Below are 24,950 nucleotides of genomic sequence, written 5' to 3' on the forward strand. Positions count from 1 at the left end.
CTCCTTTCTTTAGTTTGTTCTCCTTTCTTTAATTATTTATATATATAAAAGTAAATGAAAGACATATTAATATCTTAAAAAAAATATTGTGTGCAGAGCTGCTGTAGGATTAAAAGTAGGAAATAAGTAAAAGTGAACCTACTAACTAACTCTAGCTTAATTTGATGGCATTTAATTTATAGGATGACAAAACTTGAAATGCGGACAGTTTGTCATTCCTTGTCTTCCTGTTTATCTTCATAATTTTTGTTTGCAATTTGTCCTTTTGTCTTGAATTAGGAATTTGTTTGTGTTTGTAATTTGATCCTTTTGCTTTGAATTAGGAAGAATTGTAGAATTAAATATTGTAACATTCAGCTAGGCTTACTGGTGCTCACTTTTTCGTGGCATATACAAATACACACATGAAAAAGTACAATATTATGTAACAAAAAAGCCATGAACTCCTTATGTTTAATACAGATATTATTTTATATGAAAAAGAAATAATTGCTGCTTAGTTTGACATGTGTAATGTAAAGAAGTCAGTCTAGTGCATTGCCACTGTAAGTGGTGGTAACTGCCGTTCTGTATCCCAGTACAGAAGGGAAATTATGTTCATTATGTATTTGAGGTATGCAACTCAGTAGTTTCAGTATGCTATCAGGTTTCATCTGCTGTAGCTAAGATTGGTCTGTGCTGTGCTAGTTATTGTGCTATTATGACCAGATGCATTTATTAGGGATACATCTAGTGAATGCATGGCCTGAGAAAGAATTAACAACTGGCTGCTACACTTCAGATATGTAATGGTGGTTATCCGGTGCAGTGAGAATTGGAAACCAGTGGCATCTTATACCATAATGCTAGGTGATGGATTGGTACTCTGATATGTAATGTGGGACTCACTCTGTCTGTCCCTGTTCTACCGTTGGATGGCATCATAGTGCTACAGAGGGGATTCATATGAAAATTTTATATGTCATTGATCCCATCATATGCAATAGTCTAGGGTCTCATAGCAGTCTCAGAGACCTATGATATGCATTCTGAAGTAATGGGTACCTGGCAAAAATTTTTCAGTGGTATGTCAGTGTTCAACTGTATGTGCAGTAACTGGTTGCTTTGCAGTACATCAAGTTTTTCTAATACTTGAGTTGTGGCAGTACTGTCCAGTAATTAACTATGCATATAGTATGTCCATTATCATGGTCTTTCATATGATTCAGCTGTTGTGATTTTTCTCTTCATTGAGTCCATTTTTCCTCATGTTTGAATCACTATGCAAATAGTCTATCTTAACACAAATGTTAGTTTCTCAAAAGGTAGTTTTCAGTTTCAATATGCCATAGATTTCTAGCCGTTAATGTTGGAAATCTTTTTTATGGCAGCCATATTTCTTAACAGGATCTAGTTTAAGGCTGCCTATGCACAGGAGCAATGAAAAACACAAATCCGAAACTTAACAGTAGCTCTTTGTTCTACCCATGTACAGTGCTTCCAATCAGTATTTCTGAGGTACATAAATGGCATATATGTGTACTGCTATTAATTTACTACCTTTCATGATTATTTGCATATCATGCAATTTTAAGTTGATCTGTTGTACCTTTTCTATTACTCTGTACATAAAATGCTTATTTTGGAATTAAAATTATGATATGAGTTAAAATTATGTAAGTTACAAACATTAGTTCATAATGTTCATAAATTTCAGATTGGAATGCAGAACTTAGTGTGTGTCATGTAAATGGCTTTATGGAAAGAAAAAAAATTTTGAGCTGGTGCTAATTGTGTGAGATTTGATGTAGTGAAGCTTTGCAGTTTCATAGGCCATAATAATTTTAGAATTTGGATTTAACAGCATTGTAATTTTAAAATGATCATACTTGGAAATAATAATTTATAAATTTTGCATAGATTGAAAAGAGCAAAAAATATTTGTAGTTAAATATGTGAAATTTCTTATATTGTTCTGCAATTCTAAATTATTTTTTCTATCTGAGATAGAACAAATAATTATTGTATTAATGATAATCATGGAAAATATTTATTACCGAATGTATGGGATAACAAGTAATTTGAATCAGTAATTAGTTCAACATATTAGAATGCTAGAAATTAACCATTTTGGGGCACTTAAGAGATGACACATAGGAGACTAAACTGCCAGACAGACAATGAATGAATTGCATACATTCTGTAATAAGGTTACTGTAGTATTTAAGTTGAAAGGGATCATTGATTTTATGCATATAATTTTAGAATTTCAGTCTTTTAATTTTTCTTGATTTCTGTGATCAGATCTTTTGCTGTTTTAAAGATGATTCCTTAAATTTCTTTAAAGTGTTGTTTAATGTTTAATAAACATTCTACTGCTCTTTTACTGATAAATACTTCTAACACAATATTTTTCCTCTTTTTGTTCTGATAAGCATCAAGAATTAGTTATTGAGTTTCGTAGTATTTGTTTATATATTTTTAGAGACTGTTTTTTTGTGTGAATGTGTGACTACAGCCAAAGTTACCCCCTTCGAATGGCAGGCACTTGCCTTATCAGCATTGGCGACTTCTAAGGCCAGAAGTGGCGACCATTTTACTATGGAGGCTCCTATTAGGTGGCCACCATTGCCTCCTATGAGGGGACAGACAATTTACATCCATGCCTTCTCCGGCATTCGAACCCAGGCTCTTCAGTATCGCAGTTGACTCCCATACCCAGTATACTGCTTGGGCAGCTACTACAGCCAAAGTATGAAAGCTTTTAAAATTAAATTTTAAAATCGACATCATCTGTAAAAGTCAGCCTATAGTGTGAATTTTTTTATGCAGTGCAGTCCATGAGTTTTGACTTTTCTGTCCTTATTTTGTTTCATGGCTTCAACGTCCATATATAATGACTTAATGAGTTTTACATATTTCCATCTATTTAGTACTATTAATACAGATCAACGACAGTGTGGAAAAAAAACCATAGGACATTGATAATAGTTTGGTTTTTGATTGGGTTTTATGTGCTATATGAAATTTACTTTGTACTGGAAAAAACTAGGTTGTTTTCTTGGCTATCCATAGGTGAAGCATAAATACAAGCCAGTGTTCCTTAAAAAAAATCCTCCATAATGACTTTTTTTTTTTTTTTTTTTTTTGATAGGTAGATAGTCTTTTACATGCTTTGTCATAGCTGCTAGGTTGTAACATATATTTGTTCCAATTTTTTAGTGTTTTTAAAATTTCTAAATTTTGTATTACACATAATGGATTTTGTAAGCATTTTGATCAGTGATTTTCGTCCAGTTTTCTTATTGATGAAATGTACCTTGTTTGTAGAATTCATGGCACTGACCCAATTGATTAATGTAATTAATTTTTTGGTGATTACTTCCTTCCCTCCTTTTTTTTTTCCTCTATTTTCTCGCCTTTTCCCTAAAATTTACTTCAAGTGTTTTTACAGAAATTTAAATCTGATAATTTTAAACCATTAAAAGCATTTTGCAGAGCTATATACAGATAGTACTCTGAAAGCTGAAGATCTGGGTTATATGATGGGTGAACTAAAACATCAGTATAACAATTTTTGCCAAGTCTTCATACAAATATGTAGTTTGTCTATGTCATGGTGGAACTCCAGTACCTATTCTGTTGGCAATAACTGACCTCTTCCTCTCAGTGACTTTGTTAATTTTTTCTGATTATAGGCAGTGTTTAATGGAATAAAAATTAAGCTGGAGAGCAACTTGTATTATATGACTTCTTTCTATTGTCACTAGAGAGGGAGAGAAAATAATTTTCTTTGGCTGCAAAACAGCCCTTGAGATCACCTGTGTTGGTCGTCTTGGGTTTGACCATCTTTTTTTTTTTTTTTTTTTTTTTTTTTTTTTTTTTTTTTTTTTTTTACTAACATTGTACAGTCCACTTTTCATTTCCAGTGATGAGTTGTTTGAAAAAAAACTAATTTTCATTGCATTTAAGTAATGAAACCTTGCACAGACAAATAACACTAAATTTTGATTATTCAATTAATGTGCAATGCTGGCCATTAAAATTGCAACACCATGAAGGAAAGCAAATGCGAAAAAGATTGCATGTAAACAGTGTGGTATGAAGACAAAATGATTAAATATGTACGCACATTGGAGGTTTACAGGGTTGCAAACTTAGTAGAAACAGCTGCCATACCGGGCAGCTAAAACGGCCTTTAAACCATTAGGCATGGAGCTGAGAATACAGAAATGGACAACTCATTCCATGCTGCTTCATGTCTATGCCACATTTCATCAATTGTATTAGCTGGAGAGAGGTGGTGGGCCAGTCTCTCATTTAGCCATGACCAGACGTTTTCAGTGGGTGACAGATCTGGAGACTGTGCAGGCCAGGGTAGCAATCAAATACCCTGTGTATCGAGGAAGGTCCGAACATGACATGCAACATGTGGTCTTGCATTATCTTTACTATATATTGTTTAGGAATATATGGAATATACTGTTTAGGGGTCTTGAAGATAGGTCACAACCACTGGACGTAAAAAGTCAGAAATGTACCCAACTGCATTGAAATTATCATCCATCCGAACTAGAGATGTGCGTATCGTGTACCAAATGGCTAGCCAGCTTTGTCATTTGGTGCACCTGTCGCTGTCTGTCTCTATGCTACTTTGTCAAAGGAAGCGAAGTAATGGTCACCTTCCTGATAGTCCACGCTGCTGCAAATGTCGACGCACCTTATGAGCTGATACTGGGCGTGCTACAAACTTGCCCATTTCCTGACTAATGGTCCGTGATGTGGTCATACAGTTTTGCAGGGCTTACCTCACAATATGTCTGTTCTTTCTGGCTTTAGTCATGGGAGGGCATTGAGATCCTGCATGCTGTTCAGTATGATCCTCAGCACTTCATTGATTCCATATTCGCATGACAGTGGTTGGATGTCGACCAGTGCGACCGGTGATATCACAGAACGATAATCTACACTCTTGACAGGCAACGATCCTGCCTCTATCGAATTTTGAAACTTGCAGGTAAGCATTTCCTCTTCTTATCCGAGGATAACATGATATTCTGAGCAAACTCCAACCTTACAAAGCACTTTCCGAATGAGAAATCCACTACATAACTTTTCTTTTATGCTGTGCTTCAGATGTCTTTTCTCCCTCCTGCATCGTCTAAATATGCTGAAATACTAATGATTTGCACATTCCAACTTCTTCCTTTGACGTTCGTCAGATCATTCCTTCCTCATGTTGCAATTTTAATGGCCAGCAGTGTAGTACCAAAATAATGAGCTTCCAGTCTTTCATATATGACTCAAAACCATAATGGTATTAATATTTAGTGTCTTAACATTCTCACTAGTTATCAAATGAGAGGTGCTATTAATCATCGTTTGATTTTATCCACAGCTGTGGTGACAGTTCATACAGCGCAAAATGTATCTTTGACATGAAAATTTCTTTTATTTATCTCCATAACCATTTTCGGTTTGTTAAATCATCTGCAGCACCAGCCCTATACATGATGCAAGGTAACAAGGATCTCTTTTTCATAATAAAGGAAGGATAGTAAGAAAAATGTCTGTTATTTGTATTACTATAGGGCATATTGATCACAATAAAGCAGCTGGGATCTAAGTTTTAAAATGAGGAATTTTATCCACTTTAATTGTAGAATGGTTAAGGGAAGTGGAAAAATGAGATAAATATGTTACTACCCCATTAATTATCCATATACAGTGAATGTACTTTGGCATTTGCTTAAAAATTATTTTCATGTTATAGCATTTCAAAATGTATAAAACAATCCTGACCATGCTTTAATGAAAATATATATGTATATGCATTCTATGTTCATCTCTTGAACAAAACATTAATTAGTTGATGACAATCAGTAAAAATTCAGCTTCAAGAGTAGATATCGCAAAAATCAATATGATTTTTGTTACCTTGCAGGTATTATTTATTTTGAAGACAGTATTAAACTTATTAAATGCTTACTATATCATATGAAGTGAATGTTATTCTTATTTTAAAAAACTCATACCTTTTTTAAAAATTGTTTTTACATATTTGTTGTATCTTTGTAACGAAAAAACATTAGCAATTTGTGCTTTTGTAGAATATATATCAATTAAAACTTGTCAATTTCAAATCAGTAGGAGATTTTGTGTGTGCTGTAAAAGTGTATCTTTGTAGTAAAAAAAAGTGTTGGCAGTTACGCTTTTACACTTTTGTAAAATAGTTATCGATTAAAATTGTCAATTTCATATTGGTAGGAGCCTTCGTATATGCTCTTAATAAAATGTGTATTCGTGGCAAAGAGTAAAATGAGCTTTATAATCTAATTGTGAGCATTTATCTGATGTATGCTAAGTTTGTCAACATATTGTTGAATACCTTATAGTTAGCAATTGTGGTCTTTTTAAAAAGGTATGAGTATAATAGATCCATGGCATCATTTAATTTTTCAAAATTTTTTAAAAATTTGTGTGAAGAGTAGATAAATTTGGGTTTTATTGGAGATGCTTGCTTGCTTTATCAGCATTAGCACAGAATCAATATCTAAGTAATCTCTAAGTAAGAAAGAAACAAATATAATCTTTCATTCTACAAATTCTAAACTATTTTGATTTGATCATCTTTACACAATATGCATATGTGGAGCCTGTTTCTTGGTTTTGAATTAGTGTAGCTTTTAAAAATATTCTCTAGGTAGATTATCATTACTGTTATAAGAGACATAGTGAATTTTCTTTACTGATAATTCATAATTCTTCACGATTAATTTATGATTCATGATTTAATTTTTCTTTAACAATGAATTGAACATTCAAGCACAAACTGCATATTGTTTATCAAAATGTTTTTTTTTTTGTAACTTTCTGTTACAGTAATTCCTGTGATCCTTCATGCCATCTTATCACTTTTATGATGGCATAATAAATAAGTAAAAAAAACTAATTTGAAAAAGATTGCATGATTTTATAATCTCCACCCATTGTTAATACAGTGAGTGACAAATAATAAAATTATCCTTTTCACATTTGACCAATTTCTATGACAAGGTAATTTTTAGTTTAAGTGCTGTATATACCCATGTATAAGTTGACAATGTTAAGGAAAAAAATCAAAAAAAAAGAAAGAAAGAAAGAAAGAAAAAAAAAAAAAAGAAAAGAAAAGAAGATCTGCCGTCGCTGATCGATGACACATCAGCAAACTTGATTATTACATATATCGTTATCGTTCGTACAGAAAAAAAAAAAAAAAATTATTTATTCTTTCCATTTTATTTATTAGTTTTTTATTAAATTTGTTTGTGCAGCATTTAACAGCATTTCCAGCATGTGTTCATGTTTGCTTCCAGAAAAATGGTTGAATGGACAACACCCTAATGACTGATTGGTTTCAAAATCTATGGTTTAAAAAACCATATGTAATTTTAAGGAAACCTGCCCTTTTGATTTGGGATATGTTTCGACTGCATCGTGCTCATCATGTGCTAAAATGGAAATAAGCAAAAATTTGCTGAAGTGCGAGTGTAATTTTATCAAGTACATCGGCATGCTGTTTTATCAGCGGTGGCAAATTTATTTTTCTCAAAAGTCGGGAGGGATCGACTTATACGCAGATATATATGGTACCTGTTCTTAATCATAAGTATTAAGCTATTATTGCTAGTACCAAATATTATACAAATAGGCTATCTGATGTGATCTGAAAAGGATTTCTTGTTTTTAGGTATGCTCTGTAGTGTGACATAAATATCTGTATTATAAGTATCCTATGATTTTGTTTTGTTTTTGTTTCCCAGATTAATTTTATGCTATCTGGTCACAGTCAATTTTATACTATCTAAAGTGCGCTATCTGGCCACAAGTATTGGGATATCTACCAGTGGAAAATTTTGGCTGTAATATCAGTGGCATTATCAGGATCAAAGCTAACCATTTTTTCTCCAAGTGCGGTATCTGCGAGTCTAAATTCTGCTATCCAGCACCTCTCTAAATTCTATAAATTTTACTATGCATGAATTCTGGCAGTGTTTCTTCTAAATTCTAAAAAAATTTTCCATCTGTAGATTTGCTACAAGTTGCTTTTCTAAATTTAAAAAAAAAAAAAAAAAAAAAAAAAAAAAAAAAAAAACTGCTTATGGTGTGACTGCACTGGTTGCATTGCCCATGGAAGCATGACTTTTAATGTAACAGCGGTTGACTTTAGTAACATAAATCAAAATCATGTACTATAAAAGTAGTATGCATGAAAAATCTGTACATCACATTATCAATAAATTTCCAATCATCAGTCAGTTCAGAATATTCTTCGGTTGTTAACCATACCAATGTTGGTAAAGTAAAGAGGAAGTTGGGTTTGGTAATGTGAGTCACATATAAGTATTGAAAATGCTGCACCTTCCTGTAACAGTATGCAAAATTTCATTATGTTGCGGTCCTCTTACGCCAAGAATGAGCTGGTTTTTGGTGTCTGTGAGGCAGATCATGAATATTGAGGTTTATCCAGACATTTTCAATTAACCTGTGCTGTTTGTGCTCTGGAAACTGTCTGAAATAGTTCTGTACTTTATCAACGTGAGAGTGCTATTAAAAAATAATGATCTGTTACTGCATATTTCTGGGAGATATCTATGGAGGACCCTATCTTAACCTCAACCAAATTAAATATTTGTGTAATAAGTTAGAACCAGAGCCGCCACCAGAGCAGGTGCAACCTGTGTGGTTGCACTGGGGGGGAGCAACATTTTTAGAATTCTGAGAAGCATCGAGTAGCAAAATTTTTAGAATTTAGGGGAGGCAATGGGAAGCAGAGTGGCAAAATTTATAGAATTTATGAAGGCATCGAGTCACAGAATTTTGGAACCATAGAGACTACACTTGGGTAGCAAACTGCCTAGCACAAACTGTGGTTAGAACAGCTATTATAAATGTGTTTCATTCACACAAAATTAGTGCCTAAGTTATCAGCTAATGTGAAATTTTAAGTTGTAACCTTCTAGAAATTTATTCTTTTTCATTGCACAGAGGCTGTGACAGTAAAATATAGACTGACAGTTTATTAAATGGATAAAATTTTTCATTTAATGCTTGCCATATTAAGTATCTCAGTAATTTTTCCAAGATGGTTTGCATGAAATCTCTGAAAATCTTTCTTATGAGTAAGCATTACAATATGTAGGTTGCTAGATTGTGCTTTGACTTAGAATTAAACTTATGCCTTCTTAAATTTGAGATTAAAAGTATGAACATCATGAACTTGCAGTAGTTGATCATTCTTTAATTAGATTCTTTTTTTTTTTTTTTTTTTTTTTTTTTTTTTTTTTTTTTAAGCCCAAAGGGGAAATTTGCTCAGAAGGACTATTAATTTTGTTTTGCCATTTTGCATTGGTTCACTCTAAACGGCATTTCACTTTTCAAATTGTTGCCAGCAAATATTAGAGCTCTGCATTATAAATAAGGAAATTAAATAATAAAGAATCTGCATGAATGCATGTATGTTTCTCACACTGAAAAAACAATGGTACCTAGAGGCATCAAATTTTAAATAATTTAGTCCTCCACTCGAATATGGGCATCTGGAAGCCCGAATTTGGAATTAGTATTAGCATGTATTTCCTATTTTGTAAAACTTAAATGAATTTCTGATTAACAAAATCAATGATTTCAAAGCAAGCAATGGCAACACTGTACGGGGAGGGGTAAAAAAGTTTTTATCTTCAGCGCGCGACACTGTGCATCGGAAACTCTGATTTTCGATATCCTCTTTTTTAATTTTTTTGTAATATTGCTGTTGAATATAATTTTACAGGTTAAGGGTGAAGAAAATGATATTTAATAAAGGTAACTTACAAAACATAAAAAAAAGTGCCCCTTTGGGCATAATATAAAATGATTATTTCATATTAATGCTTTCAGATTTTACACATATGTAAATACATATCTATATTTTTTAAATGGGTGGCTTTGCAATCCCTTCCTAATATTGTGTTGGATATATTTCCATCTGTATGCAGTACTGATGGAGGCCAGCTCTTCAAGTATTTTATTTCACCTGAGCACTTTGACAAAAATTTGCTGTAACTAGGGATATACTCTTAAGTCTGTAAATGTATAGGGAAATAATATGATTGTAAAGCTATGGAATTAATGGCCAGATTCCTTTTTTGATAATGGATTGTACTTTGGAGTTATATCCCATTTTAAGACAGAGATGCTTCAAATTATAAAGAAAAATAATGAAGATTTTTATTTTATCTATATTTTTGCCATTTAATACACATATGCATATAATGGGGGGGGGAGAAGTAGTAATTCAAAAATTCAGCTTTTATTTATACCTGTAAAGGCAGAATTTTTACTTACATGCTTCAGTGCTGCAATCTCATTGCTTGTTTGCTTTAAATACTGATGTTTAACTAATTAGTGTTTGTTAAAAAATAAAGAACAGCTTTAGACATTTCAGATGCATCTGTACATAAATTGATCATCTTGATTTCTGAATACATATTACATGTGGCAAATTCTTAGCAAATATATACTGTGTTGTTTAATACTTATATCTCCCACGGAGTGACTACCCAATGGCTGAAAGATTAAGCCTACTAAAATATCCTCACTTGTACCAAGTCTGATTTTTAATTAGGGCTCACTGAACAAGTTTTTCATGGTTTTCTTTATGAGGGTAACTGAAATACAGTATAAAGTCCATTATCCGGAATGATCTATAATCCGGACCTCAAAGCCACAAACTTTTTTTTGTATGCTTTATGCATGCATGTAATGCATTTACGCATGCGTGTTTAGCACAAAAAATGAAGCAACTTAAACAACTTACATTGAAAGAAATGTATAACAAAGTAAGCAAGTAAATATTAAGCTCTCTCTCTCTTTTTTTTTGTGTGTGTATGTGTGAATTTAGATACCCTTTAGATCATAATTTCTCTTTATGCCTGTAATGCGTTTACGCATGCGCATCTAGCACAAAAAACAAAGCAAACAACTTACATTGAAAGAAATGTTTAATAAAGTAAACAAATAAATATTAAGCTATTTTGTAAATTTTGATACCCTTTAGATCATAATTGCTCTTTATTTCATAAATTACGGTTTAATATTTTTAATTGTATAATTTCTGCTTGCCATCTTACCAGATTTAAATTGATGATCTATAATCCAGAAAAACCCCTAATCCAGAATCGCTGAAGTCGCGACGAGTTTGGATTACGGACTTTGCCAGTGATTTCAGCCAGTGATTTCAGAATGTCCTTTACAAAGGAATGCCTCCTTTAGACATATAGCAGTCATACGTTTCTCACAGCTGAGTAAACATTTACAAACCACTGCAGTATTTTAAACTTTTTTGTCAGTTTGACTGTGTTTTAATGTTTATGTGAATGACACCCTGAAAATTGAAATAATCATCAGTTAATGTGACTAGATGAGACAACTGTAAGTCTCATAAGCTGGATACTGTAAGTACGTCAAAGGAGTCTTCAATCTAAATCTGGGAAAGACCCAGTACTTTCTATAGTTACTGTTCAGAAGGTTTGTTGTTTAAAAGGTAAACCTTTTTCTTGCAGTCACTTGAAAATAATTTTATCGAGTAGTAACAAGTTCATTGCATCTAGAAGGTCATGTTTCTTCTCATATTCATTTATGTCTGTTTTGTGTGGACTTATGTCTTTGAAACCAAATATTAAAAATGTGGCCAATTCTACTCCTGTTATTAACAAACGGGCCTTTTCGTTTTTCATTGAGGCCTTGATCGCTCTCTAGCTTGAAGAATTATGACTTTTATTAACTAATGACTGTTTTTTCCATTTTACTCTTACTTTTGTGGCCATGTTAAGTAATTTTAGCTGAATTAGCCATTTTCACTTTTTGAGGCAGTTCTTATTTTTAAAACAACTTGACTGATGCCATTTTGAACTTTTTCCAAGTCTTTCGACCCCCCTTTAGTTTGTTGGGGTGAGTTCCCGCCAGCGGACAGTCTTATCACATAGGCTGTTGCCCAGTGACTTTGTTTACCCCTTCTTACGTCACACGACAAGTAGGAGAGCGTTGAAAGACACAGAGGGGAATTACAACCCCTTTCAGTTTATGCTTCACGATAGAAAAGACTGCATAGCTACAGGTCTGTTTTTTATGTTTCTTTTTCAAAAAAATTTTTTTCATGGTCTTAGCAAGACCCACACTGTTAGATTTCATTTAAATTTAATTTCAGATTTCTAAATTTATAAAGGTTTAATTCTTTAAGGTGCCAGGTCTAGCCCGTAAGTTATTGTATATTTTGACTAATAGCAGACCGCTATTTATTATTATTTTTATTATTGTTGTACATCGGAGTTGCATTTTCTATTTTTACACCTTAATGTGTCATTTTGAGCGGACGCGTCGGGAAATTGGAACAGAGAATTGAGACTAAAAAAAAATTTTAGGGCAATTTATCTAATTAATTAAAAATTTCATAACACTAAAGTTTCAATTGTCTGTTTCGGCGAAACACATAATGGTGTTAGCTTGGTTTGACGTTTAACCAAAAATTTCCCTTGAAAAGCCAGGTTGGACCTCGAATTGAGCTAATTTACCATTTTCCGCTTTATAATTTTTATATGTTTTTATTTGTTTTATTTGTTTTTACTTGTTCCATCGATTGGTTTTTTATATGTTTTAACTTGTCACATCGATAGGTATTTAATGTATTTTTTGCCTTTAACTTGTATCCAACGATTGTATTTTACTGCATTTTATAATTTACATTTTATTTTGCTTGTAGCCTAATTTTTCACCCTTCAATGTCATTGTTTTTTTAAAAAACTGTGTTGAACTTTTTCTTGGAGCCACAGCTCCTGGTAACTTTTTGGTGAGCTAACTACAATTTCTCTTCTTATTTCCTTAAGTATATATATATATATATATAATTACAAAAAAAATTATTTTAAATATATATAAAATAGCAAATAATTAAAAGCTTTTACTTCATTCAAGTATATGAGACTATGACCTGACAAACGGCTCACTTTTAAACAGGAGTGTTTTTCTACTATTAGCTAAACAGTATCTCATCAGTATTAATTCTTCCAATTCCTTTTGGTCATATGCTCATATTTATTTCATATAAGGGGAAAAAGTAATTCTATCTTGCTATGGCATAGGTTTCGTTCAAATGGCTGTTTCTGATTACACAGTTGAAAATGGTTTGAGAAGTTTAAATACAGAAATTTTGCCCATGCAAGTAATGCTCTATACAGTAATGTTACATGATAGTAACATCAAGAAGGAGGTTGCATCCTAAAAAAGGAATGCTTTGTGTGTGTGTGGGGAGGGGAACTTCGGAGAATTGTATACCATTTTTTTTTTTTTTTTGTAGATATCCTACTCTGCGAAACCTCATAGCATTTAAAAGAGCCAAAGCAAGTGCATGAAAAGTAAGAAGGCAGAGCCAAAGGAATTCTTGGATTTCACATGTGTCATCAATAACATCCTCTATGCCTAGTAAGCGGGTTTGGGAAAAAGTTCAAAAACCATGCAGAATATATTAAGACCACTCACTTTCCTTTTTGGGAAAAGATGGCCGAGTGATTAGCTACATAGAAGAAATTGCGAATACTATTGGTGAGACATTTGCTGCCATTTCTTCCAAGAGAAACTATTCACCTGCATTTCTCTCTATCCAGTGCTCTGAAAGAAATTCCATCGCATTCAACTCTTTCAAATCTGAGTCTTATAAAAGAGATTTTACTTTGCTTGAATTAAGAAGAGCTTTGTTGCAGCAGACACATAGGTCTTCTCCGGGTCTTGATGGCATGAATTATGAAATGCTAAAGCATCTGTGCTATAACTCACTGATTGCCCTTCTCATTCTTTACAATAAAGTGTGGAAGGAGCATACTTTTTCCAGTGCATGGAGGAGAGCTGTTGTAATTCCTATTGCTAAGCCAGGGAAAGATCCAAGAAATCCCTCCAGCTATCGGCCAATTAACCCTTACGAGTTGCATATGTAAGCTGTTTGAAAAGATGGTAAACAGCCGCCTAGTCTACTTCTTGGAAAAGAATAATATTATATCGCCTTATCAAAGCGGTTTCCGAAAGAGGAGAACATGTAGATAACATGCTTCTCTTCGAGACACATATTCGAAAAGCTTTTGTAAGAAGAAGTCACCTAGTCTCGGTATTCTTTGACATTGAAAAAGCTTATGGTAAGGCATGGAGATACAGTATACTTCGGGAACTTCACAAGAGTGGCTTGCGCAGCAACCTATCAATTTTCATTCAGAATTTCTTGAACATTAGAACATTTCCAGTAAGGATTGGCTGTGTTTTGTCAGATGTTTTTGAACAGGAAGAGGGTGTGCCTCAAGGCTGTGTGCTTAGTGTAACCCTGTTCATTTTAAAAATAAACTGTGTATTAAAAGAACTTCCTCCCACCATCTTGGGATCTCTATATGTTGATGATTTACAGATTAGCTGTCGAGGGGCAGACATGAAATACGTAAAGAGGCAATTACAGATGGCTCTGAATAAGATCCCAGAATGGTCAGACAATCAGGGATTTACATTTTTGAAACAGAAAACTTTGTGCGTGCACTTTTGTAGGAAGCGAGGTCTCCATCCTGTGCCTTAGTTATATCTGAATGGTACAATTATTCCAGTTGTGCCTGAAGTAAAATTTTTAGGAGTGACGTTCGACCGAAAATTGACTTTCCTTTCTCATGTTTTAAATTTGAGAAAGAAGTGTTTGAAAACACTAAATATTTTGAAAGTGTTGGCGAACTCCTGGGGTGCAGAGCGTTGCTGTATGCTTCGCATTTACAGAGCGCTTGTCTGCTCTAGACTGGACTATGGCTCAGTTGTTTACGGATCCGCTCTGTCATCAGTATTGTTAAAACTAAATTCTGTTCACCATCAAGCTCTGCGGATATTTGTTCAGGAGCTCTCAGGACTTCTCCTGTCCAGAGCCTGTATGTTGACTGTAACAAACCATCACTTTATCTGAGGCGTGAGCAATTGTCCCTTTTGCAGTATTTTAATATTTTATCGCAACCTGAACAACCTAACAAGTTGTGCTTCCTTGATAATGTGTGTAGCACTTTATTTGAAACACGTCCATCATGTCCATCATACCTTTCCTTTAACAGCACACCCTATCATTGAGGAACTCTCCCTGTCTGATATGTGTTCCCAAGCAGTGCAGAATTTAGAAATCCCACCTTTGGAAAATGCACAGATCCAGCTTCTTAATTTTTTCAATCATCACGTGAAGGCAAGTGCTAACGACATCGTTTACACACAACTTTTTGCTGACCACAGGCATAAATATAGCAGTTTTCTTCCACTATATACAGATGGATCCAAGTCAAAAGATCATGTCGGGATGGCATTTGTAATTGAAGATCATATTGAGGGCAGACGCTTGCACCATGCTTTTTCTGTCTTAACATCTGAACTAACTGCAATATATTATGGTCTTTTGTACATCTCAAAGCTCTGCCACAAAAAGTTCATAGTTTATACAGACTCATATAGTGCTTTTAAATCGTTGGAAGCTTTTCCCAACACTCAGAATCCTGTGGTAGTGGATATTCTCAAGATTCATATAAACTTAACAATTCGAATATATGAAATCCTGTACTGCTGGGTTCCCGGGAATAAAGGGAAATGAGCTTGCAGATATTGTAGCAACATCTGCTGTTGAACTGTCCAGTCACCTTATCCCTTTTAGAGACATCTGCTGTGTCATCAAGGGGAAGATCTGAAAAAAAAAAATGGCAGCAAATTTGGGATGTTCAGCTTCGTAACAAGTTAAAAAATGTAAAGCCTAGAATTGAGCATTGGTATTTTGCTGGAAATCGTAAGGAGAAAGTTCTTTTGACTCACCTCAGAATTGGTCACACTAGAGTGACCCATAACTATCTTCTGAAAGCTGAAAATGAGCCTATTTGTTTAAATTGTAATGTTTGTGTATCTGTCCGTCATATTTTAATCGAGTGTCTATGTTTTAATAGTCTTCGTCAGAAATATTTTAATAGCTGTGACTGTTTAATCGGAAGAGAGGTCAATTGTAATTAATTTTATTATTTAGAAGAGACTGGCTTTTATTACCTAATGCAATTTGTTGTGAACATTGTGTCTTTGATTTTATTGTGTGCTTTTACCTTGTTTTTATATGATTTCATCCTCTGGATTTTGTACATTTGTTCACCTGTTTTTATTTATTGTATTTTAATCTCATCAGTTTCGATCATCCCACCTTGTGTTTGGCGCGTTATAATCATCTTTGGTTTTGCGCCAAAAACCTCACTCACTTAATTTTGCCCGTACTTCTAATCATGTTCAATTTGGTAATTGGTACTATTTTATAATTTCAGCCACTATAAACTTAATAAATCTTTTTGTGGATTTTTTTTCTTATTTGTCAAAAACTTCACGAGGTTTTATGATTTTTTGGGAGTGCTATGTTTTGTGTACTTAAAATCATGGATGCTAAATCGTCCATGTTCCATGGTTGATCAGCCAACCATCTGTTGGAACATGAATTTTATTTTTAGTAATACAGAGCTAGTTTCAGCTTGTATTGTTTAATTTTTTTTTGTTGTATTTCATTTATTATTTTAAATATTTTTTTTTATTATTTCATTTATTATTTTATTATATCGCTAATAACATCCATATCAGCTTAGTGTATAAAAAATTAAAAGAAGAAGGCAATTTTACAGAGGGCTTTATGATAAGCTAAACTGTTAAAAGATTAATAGTTTATATCTTTTTTTTAGCTTTTGTTCTTTTTGACTATTTTAGAAACTTTAGAGATTATAATTATTTTTGAATTTCTTAATGTATCAAGTAAAAAAAAAAAAAGGATTTTGTAATATGTTTATATTTTTTACAGCCACAAGAACTGTTGAAAATTTGGCTCAGGGTGCTTTTACTGGTAAGGGCTATAAATTTTTTATCTTCTTTCTGAAGCTTTAGAATTTCATTATTTCAGTCAGAAAATTGTATAATAATATCGATTTCTTGATCTGGAAACATTAAATAGTCAGGTCTTCCCTATTGAATGGTCCAAGTCCAAAATATACATTATTTGACCATATTTTTTCTGCTAAAATATGCTAATGCATAAATTTTTCCTGATTAAGGTTTCTGTATTGCAGCATGTTTTGTGAAACTTTCGGTACTTTTCCGTTTCGCCGGCGCAAATCTCGCCAAGCAGACTTTATTGGCGACAACATACAGTATACACATAAAAAATATTTAAAAAAATGTTAGTTCTAAGAATTTTTTATTTTGCAGGCATAAACATTTTAATACCGCTTAAAATTTTTATAAAAAGCCAATAAATAAAGACAATAAATCTGTAAAAAGACATTAATTTAAGAATTTACTATGCTTTCATGGTTCAACATCCTGAATCGCCGGTTCATATCACGTGACCCCAAGCGATCTCATCTCACGTAAAATACTCTACAAAAATCTAATGCTCTCAGTAATTATCTACATTAATTTCAAGTTAAATCTTAATTTGGAACACAAGTTTAAATGCAAGAAATATTTCAATTCGTACAAATAGCTTACTCATAAATTATGTAAAACCGCAGTGCTTTACTTCGCTAATGCATTCTCATTAGAATAGATGAATTTAACCCTTGACTTTACCTTTTCTATATTTTCGGCTTCGGGTAAGTGCTGTGATTGCATCCTAATTGACGTAATTACCGAAAATGGCCTTAGACATAAAACTGAACTATCTGATAAAAATTCTGTGTAATTATATGCCAGTATTGAAAGAAACAATCAATCTGATAAAAAAAAAAATGCTGCGACTTGTTTTAAAAATGAGGCGTAAAAGGTTACCAGCGAGAATATTCCGTTTGGCATCGGTTGTACCATTATTGGCGACTTTATCACTTGCGCCGGCAAAACGGAAAAGTACCAAACTTTCATAAGTACTTTCTGATTATCTGCACCTTCTACCAAAAATCCACTAAAGAGAATTAATGAGGCAATATGCATACTATAAAAAAGTATTTATAGCATCTGACGATGTTGTCTGAAAATATTTATGTATTTATATGGCAACTCGGGTATGTGAGTAGCACATGTGTGTTTGACACAAGGATTTGTAGTTTTGTCAATGTTTACTTTTCTGATTAGTATAGTTTCCATTGAGTACATTTGTTTTTATTGTGATGATTCATAATGAAACTGTGGATTTTTATTACATTGGTGTATTTCTTTGGAGTGTACGTTGAAGTTGCAACAGTTCTTAGGCAGCTGTGATCAGGGTTGATACACAAGTGCTGAAGTTACATGCAATGCCGAGTTTGTGTTTAATCTCTGTTTAAGGGGAAAACAGATCACTGTGTACATGAGGAGAGCATTCTTCTGTGGGAAAAAAAGAATGTAAAATAATAAGCAAACTGGACATCATTGGAATAAATGTTAAAATGCACAAATACTTCTGCTGTAAGTGGGCAGTGAATTCACAAATGCTCTTCAAAGTCTATAGCAAATTTGCGATTTCAGTGTGGGTGTGTATTATATCATATAATGCAGCAAGACTGTATTAATTGTAATGGAAATCACCTTTGTATTGTAATTTTTAAGAGATGGATATATTTGAATAAATTGTAGCAAACTGTCTCTGTGTCTAACAATACTTGTGTTTCTGCTTCACTTGTTAGGAAAACTGTTTAAAATGCTTGGTATCTTGCAGGAAATAATTTTTTTTTCCAAGTATGTTAAATAATAATTTTTTTCAATAATTTCATTCAAAGATGATTTATAAGTTCTTAATAATATGTATATTTGAAGTTTTTTTTTTTTTTTTTTTTTTTTTAAGAGGTTGAGGTTTTGGTTGATCTTAATATAACTATCAAATCAAAAATAAAAGGGAGGAGGAGGAGGATTATATTGTTCTTAAATACTGAGAATCTGTTTTGGTGTTGTGTTCTTGGTAGATGCAGCTAAATCCTTACTTACAGTTATAAATTTTTTTCACTTTAAATATGAATATAATAAAAGTGCAAGCTGAAAATTTTGTGGGAAACATGGTTTTGCTCTAGAATAGGGACTCCCCCCCCCCCGTGTCAGTCTGTAGCAAGCAATATCTGCCATGTGAATTCTGACAGCCCAATAAAATTTAGTCTTGGTAAAGTTGTCAGAATTAAAAGTCATAAAACTGCCTGGGTGAAATGCTTGGGTCTTGTGATAGTGAAATTCCAGAAGATGTAAAGGTAATTCAAAACGGTCGTCAAGTAGTGCCTGGTGAACGGATGGACTTAATGAACTGCTATTGACTTTTTCTTAGACGTTGATAATTATAATGTTATTTGTGTGTTTATTGTTCTGTATTGTTATATTTATATTCACACATTTATAGTTCTTAGTTCAATTTCATCTCATTCGTTAAAGTTTATGTGTATTATATATGTATACATTTTCACTGCTTCAATTTGCATTGCTTTTAAGGCTCGTTTTTAAGGAGGATGTTGTGACTCCTGTTAAGTTTTCGTTAAAGTTTATGTGTATTATATATGTATACATTTTCACTGCTTCAATTTGCATTGCTTTTAAGGCTCGTTTTTAAGGAGGATGTTGTGACTCCTGTTAAGTTTAGCATTTCGATTTTATTATTATTTAATAGTTTGTTTTGTAATTTTTTTATGTTTGAACCTGGCAACCAGTTTTGTTTTTGAATTTGAATATTGTGATCGGAAAATTCCTGTTCTAAGCAGTTAAGTAAGCAGCAATTAAGTTACGTTACTGAGATACTGAATGCTTTTTATCATTAAAATGTATGGATCATTTGATCATTATACTATACACGTAAATAGTCACATTAATATGTATGTGTTTATAAAGTGAAATAAATTTGATATTAAACAAAGTTGGATCTTGAGTCAAAATACATACCGATGGCAAGATTATAAGTAGGAGCTCTAATAGTAGGAAGAGAGAGGCCAAACTGAAAAGGGTGGAGTAAAGTAGGCATGATGTTATATAGGGTACAGAGTTCCTCAACACAAGTGATAAATGATTTGTATGTTTTCAGTTGAGGGGGGGGAATACTTATTCCAATGTTTCAAATTCGATCTTTCATACTTATCAGGGAGTTTTAAAACCTGCTTTTCTCTTCTAAATTTTAAAGACTCAGTGTCAGTCTGAATCTCTATGGCAGCAATTGGAATGGAACCTGCTGCACCAGTAATAATCCTGAGTGTGCTGCACCAGTAATAATCCTGAGTGCCTTATTTTGCATCAAGTTAATATCTTCTTGACAGGTTCTGGAGGCAGTGGCTTGCAAGTTCACTCCCCGTACTCCAAAGCAGGCCTGACATAAGTTTTATATGAGGTCAAAAGAGTATCAGTCAAGGAACCCCAAGTGATGCCAGGCAATCTTTTTAAAAGTTTGAGTCTGTTATTTCCCCTTTTAATCATATGGACATAGAAATGACATATACTACATGGATGATACTTCATCATGGCATATAAAAAAAGTGATGTATTATCCAGTTCATTAAAAAAGCTTGAATTGTAGTATTATTATTTTATTGTTGGCAAATTCTGGACATTCCCAAAAGTTCTCTTGAGGATATATGAAATATTATCTAGAATATTAAATCTGTCCTTGCAATCTGTCAAATTTTGCTGCATCTCCTTTTCCCTTTCGTGGTAATGAGGATTTAAGTACAGAAAACTTTTAAAAATTGGTTGAAAGCACATATAAAAACAATTTTGTTTTGCGTTCCTAATTTTATATTGTGTCTAGAAATGATGGAATGATATTTTTAATAAAATTCATCAAGCATTTATAAATTAGATGTGTAAAAATGAATGAACTGCTTTAAGGCTGAATATTAAGTGCCTGATGTAGAAATGAGTAATTTGGAATAAGAAAAGTAATGAAGATATTTATGTTTACCCAGCTAAGGATTTAATTTTATATGTCAAACGCATAATGCCTCAAATAATAGCTTATATTTTAGAAGACAAAAAATTGCGCTTTTAAATCGAATAACAATTATAAAAAAAAAAAATCCACTAGAGAAACAAGAAACATTAGGAGTAAGATGTATTAAATATTTATATTCTGTCTGTGAATGAAATTATTATATTATTGATGTAATGCACACAGAATTATGATACATTTGAGATTATACATGTTTGAGTGAGGTTAAAATAGCTCTAATCAAAATAAATCATCAGCTGTTTTAAAACAAAGGAGGGGGGAATATAATACCAAAAAAGTACTTCATTTGCAAGATTAAATTTTGAATTTTATGAGAAAATTTTAAAGGTAAATTAAAATATTTCTGTAGCATTCAACTTTCAAAGTCATCTTTCATTTAATTCTATGAGACTTAGTCGATCCCAGGGGCAAATTTAATAGTATTTATTAATATTTATTAATTTTTTGTTCAGACAGTTTTATATTTTCCCCTTTTGAATAAAAAAGGATTCGAGGCTAATACTATTTCCTTCTGTTGCATGCATAGAAAGTTAATGTTATACGTGCTGATTCAAAGTGAAATTTTTCAGGTGGTTAAGCGTTATGCACCAAAATTTATAACCTTGCATTGCCAAGAAGTTGAAGGTAAAAACACTAAAGAATCTATGAGGCATGTTGAAGAATTCTTAAGGTAAATGAGTTCTTAATTTATTGTATATATTTAATTTTGCAGGTATAAAATTAGATTGTTTCATTACTAATATAATAGGTTTTTAAAATTAAAAAATTGACAAATGATTCTTGATAAATGAACATTTAATACTCACATGTACACAAATGCATACGCACATAAAAACCATGTCCAGAAAAGTGATTACACAGCCTTTATTTTCACAACTGTTAATCAAGGATATCTACTTCCAGTTACAAAAAAAAGTTTTAAATGACATGAATATTCATGCTTTAGCCTCCCCCCTTTTTTTTTCTTTTTTGTTCAAAAAATTGAATTTTGCAAATGATACAAAATGTATTTTTTATGCAGTTCCCTGGGGTCTGTAATTCTTACATTCAGGAAATTTATATCCCTGTTATGAAAAATAAAACACAAGCTTAACTTCCAATATGACAAAAATTGTCTAAGATATTTAATTTCAAAATTTGGGATTTTTGGCATCATTGTCAATTTGCCTTGAGATGCCTTATTAATAAATATATATTAGAATAATTTGAGGTGATTTTTTTCCTTCGGAAATGTCATTCAGTGGTATTCTTTTGTGGTTTAATAGAGGGTAACCTACTTTAATTTTCAATTTTGATCCATATTGTATGCTGAATGAATTATCTAATTAATTGATAAGCTTTCAAATGCTGAGAGGATCTCATTAATTATGAAGTTTTATTATTTTAGAATCATGATATAATATTCATACAAAGAAAGTCAAACTAGAAATATTTTTCATTTTTAAATTATTCAAACACTCCTACGATTTGGCTGTTTGCCAATACTAAAGTCTTCCAGTGTTTTCTAGTACAGGGGATCTGTAAGATTTTGTAAATAAAATTTCATTTTTGAAAAGCATTATGTTGAATAATACTTATAACAATTTGCATAGAGTGCTTATCAGTTAATCTGTTGGGTCATCTAAAATTTTCTGATGATAAATACAAATGAAACTGAGCAGAAACATAGGAAACCTACATTGAACTTTTTAGCATCATTTTATTCCGAGTTTTTGTCCCTATAATTTTTGTTTTGGTTCTGTGATATCTCTCAAGCACCTGAAAAATTTACATTTTAAAAAGTCATTAGGATCATTCTTAAAAGAAGTTATTGACATGTTGTCAAATAATGTAAAAAAAAAAAAAAAAAAATTAACTGCAGGCTATTCAGAGATTCTTTAAGTAACCTGAAGTGATGCAAATCCAAGAGGGCAAGGTCTTGAATATGGGCATGGATGACACAAAACATCTCATCCATGCTCAGTATGTTTTCGTCTGACATTCATTGAAATGTTGGGCCAATCATAGTTGTGATAGAAAGGTTGGTCACTTTTAGGCTCTTTGCATTGATTTTTTTTTATATTAACACTGCCATTTGGAAACAGTATTTTTCTGAATTCGTCTGATTTGGTGGCAGCAATTTGTAGTATATAATTTCTTTGTAGTCTTTCCGTGCACAAAGCATTGAGTTTTTTGGATGCAGTCCCCTTTTGGTATTACTAACCAAAAGAGTTATTTTGGCTAACCTTATGATCTTTCTCATGTAGTGTTGCATAGTTCAGAGCTGAAATTTACAGGCTTGTAGTTCTCAAACTACCTTGGAACTGTGTCATAAGGAACAGCACACATTTTGCTGGCAATCTAATTAGCATTTTTTTTCCATTTTAAAATAAATGAGCATAATATGACAAAAATAACTTATAGGTTCTCTGTTCTTAGCACTGTTCTGGGAAAAAAAAAAAAAAAAAAAAAAAAAAATTGTGCCCAGCACATTCTAGGTTAGGTTATTTAATTATGGCAAAGCCTCGAGGGCTATCTGCCTAAGGGGAGGGATGCCTTCGTGTAGAACTTTCTAAGGGAAACTGGCTCGTATACACGTTACACATGGGAAAAACCACGAAAACACCCATGCAGCCAGCCCGTTCGCAGGATTCGAACCTCGGATTGAAGTACCAGTGTTCAGCGACTTTACCGCTCGGCCGCTGTTGGGCCTCCAGCACATTCTAGAATTATGCAATGCGAATAGAAAAGATCGTATTTGAACATGTCCACTTTGATCAAGGTTACTCAGTATCAGAAGTAATAAAATAATAAGAAAACATACTTCAATTTGAACAATGCAGAATTTTTCAGATGACCCAATATTAACATCAGAAACCTTTTTATAAACTTATATATTATCTTCGTCATGTATAAATGCAAACATTGTGTTCAGTTTGTGTATGGTCTCTGAATATGATTTCAAACATGGAAATTAAATAATCTGGTTCAATTTTTTGTAACTGAATTTAAAATTTTATTTTTTATAATTATGAAAAGTGTGAAATATTCTTAAATATAACTGTAGCGATCCAGGATTTGAATAAAAAATTACATTATATAGGTTTTTACATAATTATTTTTCCTTAAATTCAAAAGAGTTTTATGTAATAATACGGTTGCAGTAGCACAGGAAAGTTATTTGCTACCAAAATTTTAAAGTGTTTATGTGTCAAATGTCATATTTTTACCTTTATTGGCAAAAGCAATTTGATGTACAAATATTGGGTATATTCTGCTGTAACTTTGATTTTCAAAAACTCAGCAAATTTTGCACATTGTTGATGGCAATGTTCTAAGCATGGCCAATAACATATTATAAATACGACAGTAATATATCTGAATTTCCTGTATGGGAATTTCAGATTTTATGAAAATTCTAATTCAGAGTTAAATAATAATTAAAAAGTAAATAGTTTACTATCTGCAAGATTGCATTTTAACTAAAGGTAAAAAATTTTTAACTAAAAAAATTAAGAATTTTTAAAAATTAAGAATTAAACAATATTATTTTAAAAAGAATTTTTTGAAAATAATATTGTTTAATGCTTCTATGCACTTAACCAGTAAAATCCGAAGATACTAAAATATATAACAAAAATCAGAAGTTCAAGGAAAGGATATATGTAATAAGCAACACTATACAAATAAATTTTAATCTAGATTAAAAGTTGTGTAAAGAATGCAGATAAAGTAATTTGAACTCTGAGAACTCTGAGACAAAGTAAGAGAACTCTGAGAGGGTTTGGGTATGATTTTGACCTTGTCGCATTTAATTGTTGAATATGGATGCTTGGTGAAGAATTTAACCAAAAATTTGCTATTTTCTTTAATGAAGTGGCTGGCAGAGAACCCGGAGATACCTTTTTTATGTTGAGTAATCATTGTTGATAATTTTCTGGATGTTGAGTCATATATTGAGTTTCTGTGCTAGTATCTTTGCTACAATTTGGTATAATATATATATGCCTGAAGTATC

The 24,950-nt window shown here is 32.4% G+C and overlaps 1 protein-coding gene across 24 annotated transcripts in view; it reads left to right on the forward strand.

The window, feature by feature from the left end:
• LOC146994912 (inositol polyphosphate-5-phosphatase A-like) overlaps positions 1-24,950 on the forward strand; it is a 222,044-nt gene that overhangs the window by 28,520 nt on the left and 168,574 nt on the right. For 6 of the 24 annotated variants that reach the window (XR_015043318.1, XR_015043317.1, XR_015043319.1 and 3 more), the window contains exons 1-2: positions 17,709-18,512; positions 21,523-21,623. The exons of 3 other annotated variants lie outside the window; for them this stretch is intronic. Coding sequence is in view for 10 of the 21 variants with exons in the window: in XM_085824738.1 (XP_085680864.1) it covers positions 18,429-18,512; positions 21,523-21,623 (185 nt within the window). In the remaining 11 variants the exon portion in view is untranslated. Of the gene's footprint in view, positions 1-16,074; positions 16,323-16,870; positions 16,913-17,708; positions 18,513-18,834; positions 19,218-19,667; positions 19,718-21,522; positions 21,624-24,950 lie in introns of those variants that run through there. 15 more of the 24 variants (XR_015043324.1, XR_015043323.1, XR_015043322.1 and 12 more) reach the window with 9 other exon arrangements.

Source organism: Stegodyphus dumicola, chromosome 10 (assembly GCF_044657685.1).
Source record: "Stegodyphus dumicola isolate Sdum_Otavi_A_Nest chromosome 10, ASM4465768v1".
Classification (NCBI taxonomy): domain Eukaryota; kingdom Metazoa; phylum Arthropoda; class Arachnida; order Araneae; family Eresidae; genus Stegodyphus; species Stegodyphus dumicola.